A 22,249-nucleotide genomic window follows, 5' to 3' on the forward strand; every position below is an offset into this window, starting at 1 on the left:
TTCAAGAAAAATTGTATTTTTAAAAGCCTTGATCCCATATCTCATTGCAGTCGTTTTCTATTTTTAAATTAGAATGAAAAAAAAAAATAAACATGGTGATTTACCACGGTGAGAAATCAGTGATCGAGCATTTTTCTCTGTGAGGAGATCAGTAATCAAAGAAAAAATTACATTATATTTTATATTTACAAATAATAATAATAATAATATCTATATGAGTGTGCCGCGAGAATTCAAGTTACACCTGTAGTGTGCCGCAAATTGAAAAAGATTGGGAATCGTTGTGTTAGGGAATGAGAATTCCAAAGTTCTAAAGAATGAAATCTTTCCAATTGAGAGGCATTAATTTCAATTAAAATAATCAGCTGATTTCTGTTTATAGCACATACGACACAGCAGTGTGACCACCGCTAGTACTTTCACCAACAAATCTAGTACTTTTGTCCTCCTCTTCTCTTCTCATAAATACATTTGAGAGAGAAAAGGGAATCTCATGAAAATTTGGCATTGTACGAAAATTTCAATGTTCCTGGTAACTTTTCTGCTTTTTTTTTTTTTTTTCAACAGTGGTCGGAAATGGGACATAGGTGCTGTCTTGACTCCTTCAACGAGAAGGGATTCTGACAGTGGTTAGTTGTTCCTCGCTAGGAGGAGGGGGGGGAGAGAAAATGAACCATGTAGCACTACAGAGAACATAAAAAGTTCTTGTTATTTTTCCTGTGGTAGCACTATTTACAAGCTTGAAAGCCGCGAGATGTCGTAGGCAACAAATATACGAAGAAACGGCATAGTAGATAACATCTGTCGAATTTTCACTAAAAAAATTAAATTTCTGGGTTCTTTCAAGAATGTGGGAGTCACTTCTCCTCCCACAGGGGAGGGGAGTTGCCGGAAACTTTCTAGTAAGATATTAGTATCGTAAAATATCATAAATAGGGTGAAACGGGAGCAGATAAAATTTTAGTACTTTTTCCCCAGATCTAGTACATTTTAAATCCATAATATTTTAGCTGGGTGGTCACACACTGCTGGGCAGAGACACGCACAGACAATTTCACCTTCGGGCGTGTTCTGTTTGTTTACTACGTACGTGCAGGAATGGAATGAACGTAGAATAAAACTGCTGAATAAGCATGATATGGGCTTGAGTATTTTTAGATCAAGGTTAACTCAAGTCCAAACATTCAAATCATCTCCAGCTGTCAGTGGAAGAGGAGTCAGTACAGGTTCTAATAGGTGGGCATTGAAGCAATATCAGTTTCAACCCATGATGCTGGAGAAAATTGAAAAGAATCTCCTAAGAAATGTTGCGTCAGGAGAAGTAAGTATAATATCTAATTTATAATAATACTATATACTTCATATTGGTTCTTATAAATAATTCTGAAACATGGTACGAAACTACAACCGTGCGATTGTCCACATGGATGATAAATGTATGCAGGTACGATAATGAATAGAGACCGGATGTTTAGGCACTAAAAACCTGGAAAATAGGCAGGCAAATAGGCACTAAAAATTTAAAAAATAGGCAGTAAAATAGGCACTAAAATGTAACTCGAAATAATGAAGATAAACACTCAATACCATTAAAAAATAGATTCAAGTCATATATAATGTTTAAAGAATATAGAAATATACTTGTTTGTTATTAATTTCTTTTATTGTATATATAAAAACGAAGCTTGTTATGAATTCCATATATACTGGGTGAACCTGAAAGATGTGCACATACTTCAGGAGGTGATTCTTGACATTCAAGAGGACGTTTTGTCTTCTTTTCATGTTACGAATCACCTTCCAAAGTGTGTGCACATCTATCTGTTCCGTCCCAATTGTCAAGATTCGATTTTCAATTCCAAGTTGGCACTCCTGTCACTCGTACACGACACGGAATTCGATAAAATACAAGAGGACTTTTTGTCTTCTTTTGATAATTAATCACCTCCCGAAGTATGCGCATATCTTTGATGTTCACCTTATATTATATTGTAACGTACGACGTGCCTGTGTTTTTAAACACATAATACACGTATATATGTCTGTATTATTTATTTTATATAAATTATATATTTTCGCAATGAAGGATAAATTTTGAAGAAAATGCATAGAATAGGCAACATTAGGCACTATAGCAATTATTTAGGCAGTAAAGGTCAAAATAGGCAAAATAAAATTGGCTTAAATCAAAACTATAATCCCCCATACAAACTTTAAAACTTCATTTTTGATCATATCTTTAATATTAAAGAATAGGCATTTTGCCTAACATCCGGTCTCTAATAATGAATGACCAGGAGTAAATGTTTAATGCACTCATTTGTGTTGTAGAAATAACGGTTCATATTCTGGCCGTAAATTGGAAATCGGATATAGTATACGTAAGACCGTCTGAGTTCCAGAAGAAGCTGGACGCTCATACTTTTAGGGATTATTCATTGAGTATCTACGAACTTAGAAAGGGGGTAACAAACCCACTTTCATTTACTTATCCACTGATACGAAAATAAAAAAGAACGTACCTATTTGCCCTTGTACTTTATATGCTATAGCGCATTACATTGTATGCAACAAGGATTTTGGTCTGCATCATGATATAAATTTTAAAATATTTAACATTTTTCGAATCGAAATCAACAAAATTTATTCTAGAAAGTAAAAATAGAATGTTAAGCACATATAATGAAGACAACGCAGTGATTTAATTTGGTTAATTATAAATATATAATATGAAGTATCCTCGCGCACGGAAGACAGGGGGTTCTCATGTATACTATTACCTGGAAATATTACTATTAGTTAAAATAGGTAAAAAAAAAAAAAAAATTATAAGAATCCACTTATTTAGGAACTCCGTAGACCATAAGTAGTAAAACCGTGAAGGTCAAGTTCTGGCACACTAAATGGAATGGTTGTTCAAAATTTATAATTGTTTAATTCTTATTGTTCTCCAAAATGACAATACCTGACTTAGCATAGACGAAGTTCAAAGAGGGCGGCTAAAAGTGATTGTTGAAAAATTACAATTCTTTCACAATTTACATATAGGCTGAGAGTCCAGATATGTGCCGTAAAAACTAGTGCAAGAAACAAACCAACCTGTGCTAGATGGGCAGTAAGAAGCACGAATGCATCTAACTGCACTTGGAGAACCCATGACTGGGTAGGGTTGCCAACTCTGGAAATTAAAAAAAAAGCACCCCCCTCCAAATTCCCTATAATATATGTCTAAGTGTGAAGTATCTCTGTTCGGACCAGGGGAGGCAGGAGGGGACAATTGCTCCCCCCTTCGAAGAGTTTGAGGAATACGTGTACTTTAATCGATTGTCTACTAATATATTAGTACAAAACGTGAAAGTCTTATGTCGGTGGTTCACTTGCTCCCCCTTCAAGCGAAGTCTGAAATAACGCCCGTGGTTTGGACCCATCCATGGGAAGGAAATGTACTGTCGTAATCAAAAGTGCATTAGCACCTGTATTCCGCATAATCCTTTGTACATTCACTAATAATCTTAATAGATACATTTTTCTATAAATGAGAAGCTGATATCGGCATTGATCATTTTATTGTGTTTATCAGTAACTGCCACTTCTTTAAAATCATCGAAACAGATTAACAAAAGTACATTAATCTTTACGTGACAATTCTGAATTTGGAAAATGAAATTTATTCTTTAAACTTATACGTCAATCACATGAAATTCCTTTAAGAAGTCATTTTTGACTCTCAATAAATGTATAAAATTCCTTACAAGTCATTTCCAAATTTTCCCTGATATAGTCCCTATCATGTCTTCAAAAATGTCTAAACATATGAACAAAATATTTTAATATTTGATAGAATGGTGAAAGGTGACAGTTTTGGATTTACAGAATGGAAGTTACTTCGAACTAGATACATATTTGAAAAACCGGTCATAAAGGGGATTTTAAGAAGTTTCACCGGTCACCGGCTTTAATCATAATAACAGCAATATATCCAGCCAGGCCGGTGAAAAAATCGACATGTTGGCAATCCTATGACTGGGTGATCGTGCTGTGATGCATCCGAAGAGAGTAGGCAGTCAGCAGTGGTGGGTATCCGCATAAGGTCTAAACTCCCGCAGATGGCTGCCCCTAATAAAGCCCACATGAATCTGTTTTCAAGGTTGTATTACAGCTTACATGTTCTTTTCATATATCTTACCTACAATTACCCCTGTTGCATTTCTGACCTTCACTATTCACTATTAATTCACTATTCACAAATAGTTCTTATTTGCATGCTCCTTTTTGCTCTTCCGTATACATTAGTATAGTATTACTGCACAAAATTAGTAACTTGGGACTGTTAAGTGTTGCAAACTACACACTACTCATTAATGACTAGAACAATCCGGCAGATTAAATATGAAGTCTTCCCAAAGGGTGAAGTTAAATTTACATTGAACTTGCATCATCCGAGCGTGACTTAACGTCATGTGATATTTAGTCAACTTTGCACACACAACTTTATTGATATATATATATATATATATAATACTTATGTTACGAAACAGCTGAGCGAGCGAAGGGGGTTAGAAACCCCGCAAGGCTCGTTTTATTTCACCTTGCCCTCCATGATAATAAAGTAGTATACTTATCCTAAGATAGTTAATAACACAGTGGGTTTGAAACACTGTCAGATTATGCTCTACTGCCACCTCACCTCATATCACATCATGCCATTGTGAACACATACAGTCCACTATTTAACTTACGTTTTCTCCCTTATTAATCAGTCTACAGTGATGACCTTTCTAACGTTTGTTACTCTCATTATCACATTTAGTCTGATTCTGTTCATTTCTCCGCAAATTTTGTATTTCGTGACCGCCATCTGCGGTAGTTAACCCCGCATAAGTAATGCGAATTTCTGTACACTTTCAGAAATAATTCACGTGCAGAAAGATAGTATCTAATACAATCACCTTTCAAATGCACTCAGTTATTTTTACCGTCCTATAGCACTTGTAATGATTTAAACTAGTAATTCTGCCGCCTACAGAAATTTATTCCTTATAAACATGTCTTTCTACGCAAGGTGTTAAATTTTACCTGTAAATTTGGCAGATTGTAGTGTGCCTAAACTTGACCAGCACCTTTGGGTACTTTCACTTGAGAGACGTTGTGCTATGGTATAAAAACTGTTCTTCACAGTTATTATAGATCTCGATATGGGTGATTCCACGAAAAAGGGAAATTTTCACTTGGAAAATTTTTGTTCCGTTGATGGTCGCCTATTTCAATAAAAATATCACATGCACTTACTACTACAAAGTACATGTTAATTAGGTGTTCAGCAGAGCTGAATCGTTATTGGTGTAGTAAATAAAAAATAATAAACTTTTCAGCACCCACGGAGTTGAGACCATAGGTCACGGAGTTGAGATTAGTTAACACGGAGTTGAAAATTGCTGTGGAGTTGAGAAACGTGATACATCTGGGTGATAAATTTTGGTTTATAAGTGATTAAGCTTATAATTTACATAAAAATTGTAATAATTTTCCACTAGTTTTTGTAAGTTAGAATTATTCTCCTTATGTTGAATAAAATTCTAACAAACTAGATGACACGTAATTTGTTATACAAAAATACTCCAGAAAATACTGCAAGCATATGAAAATATATCTAATGAAGGTTCCAAAATTGAGTATATATATATATATATATATATATATATATATATATATATATATATATGCATATGTGACGTAAATAAAAAAAAAGAAATACACATACACTTATCGAATATTGAAAAATTATTGCGCTTTCAATATGTTGACTATCATATGGAGAGGACAAACTTTTTACATAAGCTTACGAAACAGACGAAGTAGTCACTAAACCTGTCTATTGTCTACTTCATTTGTTTTCTGAGCTTATGTAAACCGTTTGTCTTCTCTGTGTGATCAAGTCCACACGTCGAAAGTGCAATACTTTTTCAATATTTGGTAAGTGTATTTGTACCGTATATTTGGTATATATACAAGGTGTTTCAAAACAATACACACATCGTTTGGGAGCTGATTTCTGACACCAAGATAAGACGAAAAGTATAGACAACTGGGTGCACAAATGCTTCCTTTCGGAGTTATAGGCTGCCGAAAACATTAAAAAAATGAACTTTAAAGGTCCATAGTTCCAAAACTATGAGATCTGCCGTAGTCGGGTCACGACTTCACTTAGGAACTAATATGTGCACTATCCAAAAATATGTTTCAGAATCCTGAGGTACTCACGAAGCAATTTTTATAGAGGGAGTTTGGTTACGGGCGTATAATCTGAAGTACTCACCAACTACTTCTATAAAAGTTGTTGTGGAAGTACCGCAAGATTCTGAAACATGGATATTTGGATAGCGCACATACTAATTCCTAAGTGAAGTCTGACCCGACTACGGTAGGTCCCATAGTTTTATGCGATGGACCTTTACCTTCAAAGTTAATTTTTTTCATGTTTTCGGCAGCCTATAACTGCGAAAGGAAGCATTTGTGCACCCAGATTGGTCTATACTTTTATCTTATCTTGGTGTTAGGAATCACCTCCCAAACGTTGTCGGCATTGTTTGAAACGCCCTGTATAATGCACACTAAATGACAGTGTAAGGCACTCATCATTTCTGTTTTCTTTGGATAATTCGATGTTCTTTGTTAAATAGCCCTCATTTCCCACTCCAATGAAGGAAATGTCTTGAGGAAACAGGGAAGGGCTGTTCTAGTCTACACAGAATGACAACTACCAACGCTTTTTAAACGTCAGGTTTAGTAGGCCAGGAGAAATTCCTCCCGATCCGCGTCATAAAATTGACTGTCCGCATATTGCCCTCAGACTCTTCGACAATCTCTGAAAAGAAAACAATTAGTTGATCATAAGATTCAGACGTCAATAGGTTAAAAACAGATACCATCCATCTTGACTTGACTGAAGTTTTACCTCCGGCTACCTGACAGCCCCAAATCTGAACTTCCGCGAAACACTCCTTAAGAGTCTTCATCCCGGCGAAATTAAAATACCGCTAATTTTACAGTAATTATGTGATATCTTCAAATAGATAAAAGATAATTGAAATATGGAACAAGAACGCCCTAGACAATATTATTTTGCGTGAGGTACCGTTATCACAAGTCACCTAGTGGCTTTCCGTTTTCAACTGTTTAGAAACGCGAAAATAAATGCCGATTTTCAAAATGGCTCGAAATCGAAAGCAGATAAGTGAGTCGTGATAACGGTTTCTCATGTAAAATAATATTGTCTAGGGCGCTCTTGTTCCACATTTCGATTATCTTTTATCTATTTGAAGATATCACATAATTACTCTAAAATTAGCGGTATTTTAATTTCGCCGGGATGAAGACTCTTAAATGGGCTAGGACCCTCCAGCCGTCTTTGAGTGTGAATGACACGTGGTGAGCGTGTCGGCTCCTACGACCGTTGCGATGGTCTGCGCGATCAGGTTTCAGTACATCTCTACTCAAATGAGTTTTTTAATTGCCTTACTGTGCGAAGTAAACACCATTAATTTTTGAGCTTCCACCGGGAAACAAACCCAGAACCACGCACGAAAGGCGAGCATACCAGTCACTAGACCATAAACGAGTTTTATTTCTATCAATATATTGAAAGAACAAATATTTGGAAGAGCATGAGCATAACAAACACTACAGGATTATCAACTCCGTGACTTGTCTCAACACCGTGGATTCCTTAGTTTTCAGATGGACATGGAGTTGAGAACCATGGAGTTGAGAAAATCGAATATAATTTATTTTTACCGGCCCACTTTTTAACCAGTACATGTGAGTAATTGTGTACGAATTTTCTACGTTAAGGCGTAGGTTCCTCAAGGGAAAGAAGGTATATACCATACAAATACATTCAGTAATAAATACCATGGTGTTGAGAATCAATTAATATACGCACCTGCTTTCCACACACAAAAATATTTTTCCTATAGCTTTTAACACATGCACACAACTTTTTCTGTTCTTCAGTCAAACATGTCTGCCTTGTCTTCTTGTGGGTGTTGCCAATGTGGACGACCATGCTATCTGTTGAGAGCAATGATAATTTTTTCTATTGCCATGGAGTTGAGACGAAATAGAGGTGACAGAATCGAAGCATAGTCAAGCTTTCCAAAATAATCGTTGTAAAGATTTACTTTCCACAAAACCGAAACATTGAAGTGTTCTCTTCCATTTAATTACCATTAAATGATGTTTGATTTGCGACTTCAGTTGTAATTTATTGATTAAAATCAGTCAACTGTAGTCTATGACAGCCCACGGTGTTGAGAAATTGGGTAATAATTAATTTTTTACGTATGTTTCGTGTTATATTTGCAAACTGTTATACATGGCATACCTACTTTGTGACGGTTACTACCAAACAAAATAAAAATGAGGTGATTCTTTCTAGTGGTAGTTTGAAGAAATGTCCGTGACAGAAAATTTCCCTTTTTCGTGGAATCACCCATATGTAAAACACAATCGTATAAAACCAAATTCAATCCGATGTTCGGAACTTGAAATAAACGAAATTTTACCATAATTTCATTGTCATTTGAGAAGCTATTATCTCAAGTTCCAAAAGTCGGATTGAAAAATTGTTTGTACCGTTGTGTTCCTCTCATCGAGGTATGTAATAATTATGAAATACATTTCTGATACCACAATGCTTTACCCAAGCAAGAAATGGACTGAGAATCAAACCCAAATAATTACGGTTTAAGTACGTATATCTGTATATAATAAGTGAGGAAAATGGTCGAGTTTTATATCTCGCGAATCCCTCTATAAATGTGAATTCAGTGAGTGAAAAAATGGACGAGTGGACCCGGAATCGACCGAAGTCTTCGCCTTATTATATCGGCGTCCAACACTACGCTATCTAGTCTAGGGTTGCCAGACGTCCCGGTTTTCAATGAAACAATTAACTGTCCCGAAAAAAAGCTTTCGGGACGCCTGTTAGTCTCGGTTTTCGTTCTTCAGATTGAAAAAAATCAACCTGCAAGAACTAGTATGTCTCACCTAAAAACGGAACGTTTTCAGAAGATTTATGTAGCCAATTAATTTTACTAAAAACAAAGAGGCAAAGGAGTTTGAAAATCACATCCATTTTTCGTCCTATGGGTTCTCTAGCTTTCCGGGAAAAAAGTATTTTAAAAATATTCAAGAGGGGCATACAATTTCTTGAATATCGCTTTCAATAGAAAAGAATGTATTTTTCCCGGTGACGAGTTCAACTACTAGTTATTGTATATTTCAATCATTCATTGTTGGAACTTTAATCAGCAATGGCGATACTGTTCTCAGTTTAAATGCTGCATGTTAATCGTATTTAAACTGTTTATTTCGTCCTGTCTACGACTTCTGAGGCACAATTTTACAATCAAGCGTCTTATCCAATTCAGTGCGTATATTCTACTTATCTTTGCAAGTGAAGTGAAGTGAATTTCTTTGTCGGCATAGAGTAGAGTCAGATTTTCAATAACTTTCAGGTTAATATTCCGTAACAACTTACTCTAGCACAAGGAGTGGCAGTTAAACACAGAAAGGTGTATGTCTTGTTTAATTTTGATAATGATAATGACAGTGATAATTTTGATATAGCTTTTATGTAAAAGTTGCTAGAAGGTCGCCATTTTCCACAATGGCGTCCAGTATAGATTACGATTCTACGAACTATGTCCCGGTAATTTTCCGACCTTGAATGAGTATGTAACGATATAGCTAACTTTCATGTTGGTAATCGGAAATGCAGGATATGTACACTTACATATCGTACTTCAAAGGTACTATTCGAAGATAACGTGCGGAAACTGAACCGGTGTCCTGCTGCTACAATTTAATTTAATTCGTAGGTCCCTGGTTCAATCCAAGCCCACACCAAGTGGCTTTATGTTAGACAGACACCTGTACATGGATTTTCTCGGGGATCTTCCGTTTCTTCCCAGAGTCATCGTTCCACAATTATTATCATCGTCTCCTTTAGCCTCGTTGTGGGACGTTAAACTCAATAAATAAAAGGACGAAGTAAGTCACTCTCACATTCAGTTAGTACGCATACATTTAATTGGGCTTGCTGTCAATTGTATATATATATTTGACTTAGTAAATGCCGCTAGGAAGTAGTTCCTGAGTAGTTATTTCTTTGTTCCCAGGTTGCATGTACTCATTCTTACAGGAATGTATTCAGAGAACACTCTATTATCGATTTATGTTTGATGTTAAATTTTACTATTGTGATAACATTGTTATTGTTGTGAATTCTTTTTAGGAAGTCCCTATGAAAAGTCTGTGGAAAGATCACACGTGTGTGATTATCTTCTTCCGACGGTGGGGATGAATCTTCTGTAGGCTGTGGGCAAAAGACGTAAGTGTCATTGCACCACAGCTGAAATCTAATAACATCAGACTCATTGGTGTTGGTGTGGAAATGCTTGGCATCGACGACTTCCTCCAGGGCCAGTATTTTGCAGGTGGTATGTATACCAAATTAATTGTACATTATAATACTTATTTCCACTTTACGTATATTTTCACTATCTGTGTACCGATCATTTCTGTAGATTTCTCGTCTCTCTCGGCGCCCTACTCTGACGTTAGTCAGCTTAATAGTATTGAGTACTTAAGCTATCTTTCTAATACATTGATTTTAATCCATCTTTATTTTCTAATCCATTGATTTATATAGAGAATTATGGTTCACCCTTCTCCTTTTACTGCAGAGAAGGCTTAAGAAAATTTTCCCGTCGACATAAAACCTCTCGGTAGGAGAACTATTTCGAAACAGGACCACGTCAAGAGGGCAACGGAGTAGGCCTCTGAAGCAAGGTGATACAATTATGTAAACCATGACGAATTTCTACTGCAAAATATGTGTAATTTTCATAGAATACAAATAAAAGACGTGTTTCAGCAAACCAAGTTAATATCTAATTTATGAACCATTTCAGCACAAAGAGGTGTAATGCGTATGAAGAACAGACTAATAATACAGATATGGTACAATGGAGAACAATGAGTACACCAGAAAATTAAGATTATTAAAAATACACATCAACTAAATGTGCAGAATCCTGGTACAACTTCTGTACAGTTAACAGTGACGCTGAACATTTTGGGCGAACCTTAGATAGGTGTACTTTAATTATGTTGTTCGTATAATCTCGTAGTAAATTATTCTGTTCGCTCTCAATCTTACTTAAAACTTAATATTGTAATATTTCTTCATTATATTTAGTACCATTCCATTGTAAATATTGTAAACTGTACATGCATATAGACAAAAGCCAAATGTCAGCAACCTATATTACCTCAGTTATCCTTTGGCGTGGGAGACCCAGGTTCGATTCCCGGTGGGAGCTCATGTGGTTCGGATCCCATGTTAAACTGTAGATCTACTTCTCATATAACGTCGCTGGAGAACGGGACGCTAAACTCATAGATCAAATTAAAATCATCTCAGTTATAAGAAATTGTTTAGAATTTCAATCAGGGTTGGCTTTAAACGAAAAATGTTCGTAAAAGTGTAGGTGTTCGTAAAATCTTGATGAACTCACATTTGTGGGTTATCACGTGTCACTCCCGCATATTATTCGTATTATATTCAGACCTAAATTCCCATTTATTACTCAAAGAGATTATACTACAAAACCAACTTTTCTTATAAGTTTATGAATGTTTCTTTTGTGATTTTTTTATAGTTTGTTATTATTGTTATGCAATTACAATCAAAGAAAAATTCTAAATGATGTTTCGTTTCAATAATGTTTACTATTGATAAAATACATCGAAATACCGTACTTTTTTGGGGGGGGGGGGGATCATACAAACCCCACGAGAGGTATTTACTGAAATCAGAAGTATCTTTGGTATCTATTTATGTATAAATGGGTCAGAGCCAAAGTGGACTCAAATAATTTTTATCTTTATTCACTTTTCTTACTGATATGCAAATTAAGTCATCGTATTTCTTTAACTTGGACTAATAAAAGTCGTAGTGAACTAACTTGCACTTAATTAGTTCTTCTGTACTCTGCAGTATTTTGAAATTGTCCATGTGTAATTCTGTATAATGGTTTCACTTGTACAACTGTTTATCTTTTTGTCCTTCTCAAATGACTCTTGACAATTAGTCAATTATATTAAAAGTATGTCGAGATCAGTACAACGTATCAGGAGTTCTTCGTGAGTGAGTCGGTAGACGTATCGCATTTGTAGCCAATTAGTCCCGGTTTCGAGTTCAAATGGAGGACGATTTGTTTCGAATGTAAGTCGAGAAACGGTTTGGACTCAGTTATAAGCTTATGTGACCCATTCCAGCATAACTCGGTTGTTGCATAATAACACCAAGGTGAAACAAACTTATTTCTGTCCATATGTGATATAAATACATAGAGCAAATTATTTAAACCCAAAAAACCTGTTTTTTTTTTTTTTTTTTTTCAATAAAAACCATGGTTTTCGCCAACCCTGATTTTAATTGATCCCAAGTCATGTTGGCTCTGTGATGAATAAATTCTGTAGCTGTTCCTATTTCTCTTATTTCAGAAATTATTTCGTCATTGATTTACATTTATTCTCTCCTTGAACTCGTCTTATCTGTTACCTAATACTAGCATAATCTTTTTCAGAAGTTTTTGTGGACACGGAAAAGAAAACATACAGTGCTTTAGGCTTCAAAAGGTTTTCGTGGATGAGTATCCTTACAGCCATTTTTACCAGCAGATCAAGGGCTGCAATTAGCAAGGTAAGTAGAATAGCAAGTTGATTTGCATTTTTAATATTTTTTCTTTCTTTCTTTTTTCACATGATTTTAGTGAATTTTAAATCCATAATGCGTGTCTTACCAAGATTCCTTTTTGTATGTGTGCGTTGTTAGAAATATTGGATTTGTGGTTTCCATTTTGTGATATTTGAATCTTTCAGATTTCATCAAGCATTGATAAAAAATGACAGGGAAGGATTTCAGATACTCCGCTGATTTTAAAAACTACCGTCGGTGCCTCGTTCCTTTATGAAAAAAAGATCTTTAAGATCACAGAGAACAAAGAAATTGGTCTTTTGTTTTTGACAACTTGATTTTTACGCAAAAATGGAATACCAGTACATTCTTATGAAGAAATTTGTTATAGTTAGCTTAACACTTGGTATTAAAGTGAGTGTAAACATGAATTTATTTAAAAGAAAGAAAAAAGTGTAGTTGCATCAAATAACAAACTTTAAAGATTGAATAATTTAAAAGAAAGAGCAGAAGTTACTTTAATAATTCGAGCTTAGGTAAGCATTTAGATTGTGGACACAGGATACATAAGTTAGCTCTATTCACGAATTATTATACTCTATTCACGAATTTCCATTCATGAATTCTTTTACTAAGAAAGTAAAGAGGAAGCCACACATTGTGTGACGCGGAAGTTCGTCAGTCCTTCAAGTATTTTATTGAAGTTATATATTCACAGTTGTGTTTTTGCTGTTATCAAAATATAATGGTGTGAGTTTGTAAGGACTCAAAAATATATCATTGTGTGAATCCACGAACCAATGTAAAACTTTACTTAACTGTCATATAGTGATAATGATGACAAAGAGTTATAGAAATGTATACGATTAAATTAATAAGAAAAAACAGTTGCTTAAATGGAGTTCAAGATTAGTATTTCATCATTAAATATACATCCTATCAGTTCATTTAGTAATTTTAAGTATCCTTTTGTTTTATAACAGCAAATTTTTCTTCTTCTGGTACGGTTTGTGCGAGTTTTTCCTTGTAAAGCAAAATCGTGCAAAGGTAATAGTTAGAAAATTTGCTATTACAACAAAGGATAGTTGATAAGGTTGGCGTTATTAATTTAAATATGTACTTTAACGCTGTTATAAAGTTATTTCGCTTGTTTCAAAAACTGCGAGTTATTTTCATCTTAGATTACATAATTGGCTGAATTCTATTTAGACATGTCATTTCTGTTCTTAAGTATAGTCACAATCTACCCTTTTCATGTACTTGCGTATGCTTTAGGATTTACCTCACACATGTTCTCCCTGTTCTTGTCAACGATCTTCGACGTTTTAACCTCGATTGTAACTTAAATATTCCCTCGCTGAAAGGGCAGTGCTCTATAAATTGATGGGAGAAACCATACATCATTTCTGCTACGCTTTCAAGTTAAATACATGTTAGCCAAAGTAATAAGTGTATCGCAACTAATAATAGACACTTTTCTATATGATGAATGAAATAGGCAATGAAGAAGCGTGACACAAACCATGCGCCAGTTGTTACGCCTGAAACATTACCAGAGATGGCTTCTGTTACAAAATATGACTTGTTTTCAATATGTATGTAGAATTAAATAAACTCAAATGGTATCATGACAACTCCAGATTATTATACAAGTAGATTGTTTAAAAGATAAGTTAAACGTTAAATTTTCGCTGACAGCTCTTGGCGTTGTCAAAACTTGGAAATGAAAGATATTTAGTGTACGCTAGTAAATTAATTATTTTTTATTTATTGGTATGAATATTTAATTCTCATACACTTTGTCTCAACTAAATACTTTCCCTTACCTAAATATTGACAATATTGATAGCTCTCAGCGAAAATTCGATGTTTAATATGATCTTCTACACAATCTATAATAATTTGGAGGAGCAAAATGAGCACCTTTGCAGTTCATTGATAAGATTACTCTGCAATCAGTTTACATTATAATATGTATTAATGTTAATATTAACTAACATTCACCTGTAATATGAGTATAATGGGAATCCAAAAAGGATTTCTGTATTTCGTACCTAAGACACACACAACGCTCTATGCCAGTTTGGCTCGTAATGCTTCTATTTCTCCTGTTATCACAAATACACCTTCATCTGTTTAATACTGCAGACATTGTAGTATGTTGCCATTACTTTGAACCGACCCTAGATCTTTTAATTTCTTAGTAATAGCAATTTTCACTTGTAGTTGCATAGGTATTGTATAGGCCTACAAGTATATGAATTGAATAAGGGATTTTATATACAATATAACTTTATGTACAGGATGATTATAAATAATATAATTTGTATACATGGTGATCATAAATAATGAATGATATATGGAAATATGTCCAAGTTTCAGACATACTGTTACAAATATTCGATGATGGCTTTTTGTCGTCATAAGACATGTACACCACCCCATGTGGCAATAGTCTATTTTGCTCCACATGTGCTGTAGTATCCATACTATTTGTCGTAAATGGCTCACTCAGAGTTGTTAGTAGTGGAGATACATACACTGTGTCTTTCTCATGCTTCCAAAGAAATAATATATAAATACAGGCGCGGATCTAAGGGGGGGGCTATAGCCCCCCCTTGACGCTCAGGTATACACTGGATAAAGAGGCAAACTGTGGTTTAGCCCCTCCCTTGATCATATCCTGGATCCGCCACTGTGAGATGGCGAGATCTAGGGGACCATGGGGAAAAATGCTAAGTCATTTTCATCACGTCGCCCAATCCAACGACGTGGGACTTGTTCGTTCGTGTATCGACGCACTTGCATGTGGGAACAACCACAACTGTAGCATATCGAGGAATGACGTAGAGTCAGCTATAGTAGTCGACCGAATTTGATTGCAAAGAAGTTACGTCGTTAATCTACGTTCTTTTTATATCGGTACAGCTCGGAAGAAATATGTATCGTATACCGTGCCCTCTCTGGAATAATCGGGTTAGGTTAATTTATCAAAACATTCACTAAAACAATTTATTTTAAATTTTAATATAAAACGTGATAAATTGTACAGTAGTCGACCGCACAAAAACTAAGTTCGACCATTACGTATACCGGTGATTGACCAGGACCTGCAAGTTACAGAAGTGCGGATTTAATTTTAGAATTGATGTGAAGAGTTTGAAAAAATAATTGTACCTAGACCTATCTTATCAACAAAAGTCTCTTTTAGTAAATATAGCCCAAAGTAGTTATACTGTACTTGACCAATTTGTGCAAGTTATAGCTAAATGTATGCATGTAATTTATGAAGTTGAACGAAAAACTAGAAGTGTAGCTGAAAATATTGCAAATAATAATTTTACCTTTGTAGGCGTAAGTCTAGTCATTTTATAGGGCGACATTAACTCACTAGAAAATCTTCATCGCGTGTTGTCGCTTACTTCCCCTACATAGAACACGTTGAGCACTGTCTTCGTATTGCTTAGCAGTATCAGCTTCCAACTCACGAGATAATGCTTTGTAATTTCTGAAAATGCATTGAAGATGTGTTTGCAACTTTTTATCAAGGACCCTGTATGGGCAGTTGCAATGTGTGGCTGGCATTGGCGTATAGGGTGTACAGACTAATGCCACTCTCAGAACATAAGTTATCTGTACGCCATTAAGGAAAAGCAGAGAACCTCGCATTTTTCTTGATCAATCAAGAGAGCAAAAGGTTATCAATACATTCATAGAATGGCTCAGATTTGATCCACTCTGTATCGAATAATCCATGATTTATTCTTTTTTCTTCTGGTACAATATTTACCAAATATTTAGGTGCTTCACATAAATGAGAACCTATTATAGTTGTCAAAATACAGTACAGTGCAGCATTGATTCAGCTGATTGTGAGTCCAATCTTTGAATCCCAAAACTACCCCATTTCATAGACATAATTAAAAGTTCTTCTCGTTGACGTTGAGAATTCTTTCTGAATTCTTCACAATTAACAAACCTTCGCAATTAACACAATTTATGTACTCTTTCATTTCCCGAAACCAACATATATATCGTAACTACAGTTTCTGCAAAGCACGAACGTGCTTTAGATACTGTTTACGCTGTCCTTAAAGTCATTTCGGATGTCTTCTAAGAAATGCATAGTATCATTCAGTGCTAGATATTCCCGTTCTGCTATTTTGCTGAATTGCGTTGAATGGTACAGTAAATTGCCCTTCCTTGTGAAGCCCAGTTTCGCCACTGATATTAACCATTTTGCAAGCTTATTCTCCTCTCTTTGACCATACTGATTTAGGTCCTGTTCGTCGACATTCTGGACATTGGCCACACCACTTACCGAGTAATATTTTTGTGGGCACATCGTAGATTGCTGAAGCTTTACGCGCACACATGTTCCTTGAGCATGTAGTACGTAGAGCATCATGCAATGTATTCTCAGTATATCTAAACAGTTGTTTCTTAATTGGAGCCTCATGTAGATCTATCGTAAGTTAGTCTACTTGTAAACTATAAAATAAAACATAATTGGACACATGCCATCTTATGTTAACTAACTTCAGTAACAGGGCTACAATAATCGTGTGAAAGGTCGTCACTTACACTTGTCAGACTTGCAAATGAGAAAACAAGATTGGGGGACTATAGCCTTTGGTCTAAGAAATAAAAATTCAATAATTAATTGAAAAAAGTGCCTTCATAGTTTTACTCTTCATGGTTTCTTTCTCACTCTTACAAGTTGAGTGTGGATCAATATTCTGCAAGGAGAGAAAACTTTACATTCTTAAGAATCTAAAAATCAGAGAAATGAAAGCCAAGTCTGAATAGAGCATACAGGACCTACACTATCATACGTAGACACGTAATAGTAATTTTTAGACATGTCATGGCACTCTCTTTCTCTCTCACTCTCTCTGCTGCTGCAGTTTTGTAAATTTCATAGGTCTGTTCAAAGTTATCCATATTCATTTTATACCACTCTCTTACCACAAATTTACTCCTTTCCAAAGTCAACCACTTATATATTCCATAGTCGACCTCCCCGTTCGCCTACTGTTTCCTTTGCTTTAACTTTATACTCCTGCGATGTAAACAGCATATTGACTGCAGACATTCAAAGACATATACCTTCCTAGTTGATTTGTAATAAAACCTAGAAAATCATAGTAGTCGACCACCCCATTTTTTTTGCCTCAAAAGAAACAAATGTCCTTATTTTCGAATAGTCTACTGAACCACTAATCCCATTGAAGCTTCTTGTACCAGTAAGTGTGAATAAGTTATGACCTTACGTCCATAATTAGGTTTTCCGTGCCTCTCGTCAGGATTATGGAAGATTTTGATTCTTATTTAATTCTTCAGCCTCCTGCTGTAGTCTCATACACATTGGCGCCATCCAGTCGAACGGTGACGAATGGGTCACTACATTGATATATTGAGCAATGTCTAAAGTTTTTACCAAGCCATTCATTGTAACTCACCAATGTATAGTTTTGATCTTATGAACTTATCCAAGAGGTCGACTACTAACCTAGGTCGACCATAGGCGGTGCCACCCTACTCCTTCCCCCTCACAGTGTTCTCCGCAAAGAAAGAGGTACTTTTCGTTTAGACATTGCAGCAAATGCATTCGCTTTTGGGAAATTCTTCATGTTGCATTGTAGCGGTGGTTATTCAGCATCTCAGATTATGGCGATTACCCTTATCTCTCAAATGGAATGTTGTCTCGTCACTAAACAGAAAAAGGTCAAGAAAACCATTGTCCTCTATGACGTTCTGCATAGAATTACAAAATTCATATCGATTGACAAGGTCATTCAGTTGTAACATTTACTGTAACTGTATGTGGTACTGCTTTAGTCGCAATCAGGTTCACAAAATATTCTAGACAGTTGGTTGCAGAATGCCAAGTTCCCGACTGGCATGTCGTGTTGACTTCTGGATGCAGCTGCAGACTGTCCACTGAATGCACACTGTACGCTAACATTGGAAAAACACCTATTTTTAAAGCACAGAATATTTTCTGTTACATGTACACCATTTTGGAAACTAGGTTTTTGCTATCATCTGCTAAGCAATGCAACACGAGCCTAGATTATGAATATAAGAAATTAAACTTTCAATTTTTTTTTATTTTTTTTTATTTATTTTTTTTTTTTTTCATTTCATTTCATTTCATTATCAGAAGAAACGTATAAATAGTTGTCATATTTCACTTTAAAGATGATGAATCATTTATAATCAGGGTGTATATAACTATTTTTTTCTTTTTAAATTATTATTAAAGGCAAAGCGTGAAAACATCAAAGGAGACTTTAAAGGGGATGGCTTACAGAACGGAGGCGCACTTGTAGTTGAAGCAGGAGGAAAGCTGTTGTTCAGTTTCAAGCAGGAAGAGCCAGCAGAACATGTACCCAACAGCAAATTTCTAGAGGTAATTCATTCTTGCATTATCGAAGTCAATCATATTTTAATTGAGAAAGCACAAATCCCAGGAAAGAAAACTTACACGTATTTAAATATTTTGAAAGACTAACCGAGTACAATGGAATACGGGGATTTTTTTCTGATTGAATTGTTTCTAAATTAAGGGGCAATTCAAATGAAATCGACCAATGATGGTTGCTGACAGAATTTGGTTATTTAATTTTATACCTAAGCTTGTATTACATTCAGGGAGTTGAAAACGGGTATTCATTTATTATAGCTGTAAATGGGAGTCTCCGGATTCGGTGTAGTCTTTATTATATTTACAGTGAAGGTATAACAGCTTTTTCAGGCCAGCCATCGTGAGGAGGTAGTTCCTCATTCACACCAGGCAAATGTCGGGATGGTACCTCATAAGTTCCCAGGCCGCTATCTCCCTTCCCTAATAGTGTGCCGCCGAGGGACGTCATCCCCATAGTTGCCGGTAATGCCCAGAAATATGTATAAATAAAGTAAAATAATCTTATACTGTTCATATGCACCGTGCCTCTGCTAAGTGCTCTAATAAAGGTAGATAAACTGATGGATCAAAAATCGAAACTTGCTTTTTTAAATTGGTCTAACAAGTTCGCTCATTTGTATCTTTAGTGGTCTTTCACGGAATTGAATGTCCTTTTATAGAAGCATCATAGAACCGCGTACAGTAAAAAGAAGGGAGAAATAGTACTAACTTGATTCTTAATATTCTAGGTTTTGGGTTTGCCAGACGAAGGCGGAAGTACAAGCAAGGAGAATGCAACGCCCGGAAATTCAGAGAAGACAAAAACACCTGAAGACCAAGAATGTACTGATGTCTGTCGTTTACCACCAAAGAAAAAATGAAGACAGAACGTTAAAAAAAATGCTAGACTTAGCACAAGTTTGATCGGGTATTCTATCATTAATGTTTCATCTTTCTAAATAAATTTATCATATATACATACACAGTCATATGATTGCTCATTGTTGTACATATTAGTAGCACTGCCTATTTTATTTTATTTTTAGTGCTTCACTCGCAGTTTTCCTGAAGAGTAACTAATACTGTCTGTGATATTTTGTAAGACTACATTGACAGAGACACCATAAAGGTTAAGAATTTCTAAGAACAAAACAACGAAAAAAAAAAACTGTGTGTGTAATAACTATCTGTTGAGTTACGTTCGTTCTTTAATGTTTTAAAGTTTTGTATTATAATGTGAAATAGCTTATTTCATTTTATAACTTACATATACATTCATTAATAGAAAATTACGTACAAGTTCCATGTAATAATTGTGTCAGCCGTCTAATGAGACAAAGTTTGAACTACATTTCAGAGATAGCCATTTAAAAGCCATCTTAAAGTAACAGTACATGGAAAAAATATATAGTTATGAGGTTTATTTTTTTATTTCTGTAAAGCATAGAAAAAACTACGATTTTCTCACAGTGTAAAATGCGTACATGCTTTAGTAGTAGTAATTACTTCCCTGTTCTCCTCTCCCATTTTGTAGAATAACTAGTTTTCTAAAAGAAGCAAAAGATTTAATTTTTTTTGTGGGTAGAGAAAGTATTGGTAGAATCTTCGGAGAATTCAATAAATTACGTTCATTTTGTTTTAATTAAACTATTCTGTTTCACACTGACTGCGGTTTTAACTGTCTCAAGGATTAGACAAAATATCGGAGAAACTACATTGCATCTTCAAATTTATGGATCTACGAAAATGTTTAGATATTGCCTTCAGTAATAGTGTCTTCCAAAATAACACGATAATTTCCGAATTTGATGCAAGATTGGATTTTTTTTTTTCTTTCTAGTATGTAATTCAGTACTAAGACATTAAAAGGGGTACCCCTTATTAGATTTTGTACGAGTTTCCAATTGTAATGCAAATACAGTTTACAGGAATTTCTTTATCAGCCATCTTAATTAATAGTTTTGTCCTGGGTTTGCATTCAAAGAATATTACAGCGTACAAATAGCCGTAAAGTATGCACAAAATAGAACACAATTCTGTTGTGTTGTTAGGTTTACTATTTTCTGATTGTCATACTGAACAAAGTCATCGAATGCATAATTAACATAGGATTGTTAATCTACAAACAGTTACATATTTTACATTGGTTAAATAATAATAATAATAGTATTTTGTAAAAATGTATGTATTTTATTGTACATAAAAGCCATGATGTTAGTAAGTAGAATATATTCGAAATTTATGAATATTTTTCAGTCTGTGATAATTAGAAACATATTTCTATTAACGCAACAAAGCAGTACAAGCTGTTGTTTCATTTAATGAATTTCCTACCTTATATTTCTGGTCTTCCTATAAGCTAGATTTTCTATCTTCAGTATACGGAAATTTGTATAGTTATGTATATTTCGTGTATCTTTTAATTACCTCGCCTCGCCTTGTCTTGTTCCTTCATTCCGATATCGTACAAATATATACAAATAATTATATACGTTTTTCCTTTTAAAATTGTTCAATTATAACCATGTACAACACCAAAAGTTATTTTGTTTACTGTGTATGTTTTGTATTATTATTATTATTTTTTTTTTTTCCTATTTTCGTTTACGTTGTTGTGTGTATACATTTATACATCACAATTCTTGTGACTTTACCATTTGTGTAAAATGTGCCGTGTCATCTTCGTATGAAGCCTAATGGTAAAAAAGTCTTGGAAGACAATCCATGTGGCTGATGGTAGAAGAGGAACAGCACAGTTTATTCAAATATTGATGTTGTGGAGTCAAATAAAGGAATTTGAAATACTATTTGGTTGTTTTAATGAACATCACACTAAAGTGTGTCTATGTTGGCCACCGTGGGTCTTAATAAAAACTGGTTATGTGAGACAGGTGGCCGAGTTTAATAAAACGCATACTAAGCGTATGAAATTTTGAAACGTGGAAATATCGACGAGGAGGCCATTTTTTTTTTGACATAATCGTACAATATTACTCGATTAACAGTATTGCCACCCCAACATACATTTTAAAAAAACAGCACTACATCAGTTATGTATTTCAAATTTACATGTT

The 22,249-nt window shown here is 34.9% G+C and overlaps 1 protein-coding gene across 1 annotated transcript; it reads left to right on the plus strand.

Moving 5' to 3' along the window:
- The first annotated feature begins 770 nt into the window (after positions 1–770).
- LOC145668935 (prostamide/prostaglandin F synthase-like) lies at positions 771–21,982 on the plus strand. Its single transcript, XM_081737218.1, is given in 5 exon segments — positions 771–1,321; positions 10,298–10,502; positions 12,657–12,772; positions 19,035–19,181; positions 19,925–21,982. Coding segments are annotated over 5 exon segments (783 nt in total). The 5' UTR covers positions 771–1,138; the 3' UTR covers positions 20,057–21,982.
- The last annotated feature ends 267 nt before the right edge of the window (positions 21,983–22,249 follow it).

The sequence above is a fragment of the Thermobia domestica genome, chromosome 13 (assembly GCF_964235325.1).
Source record: "Thermobia domestica chromosome 13, izTheDome1.hap1.1, whole genome shotgun sequence".
Lineage (NCBI taxonomy): Eukaryota > Metazoa > Arthropoda > Insecta > Zygentoma > Lepismatidae > Thermobia > Thermobia domestica.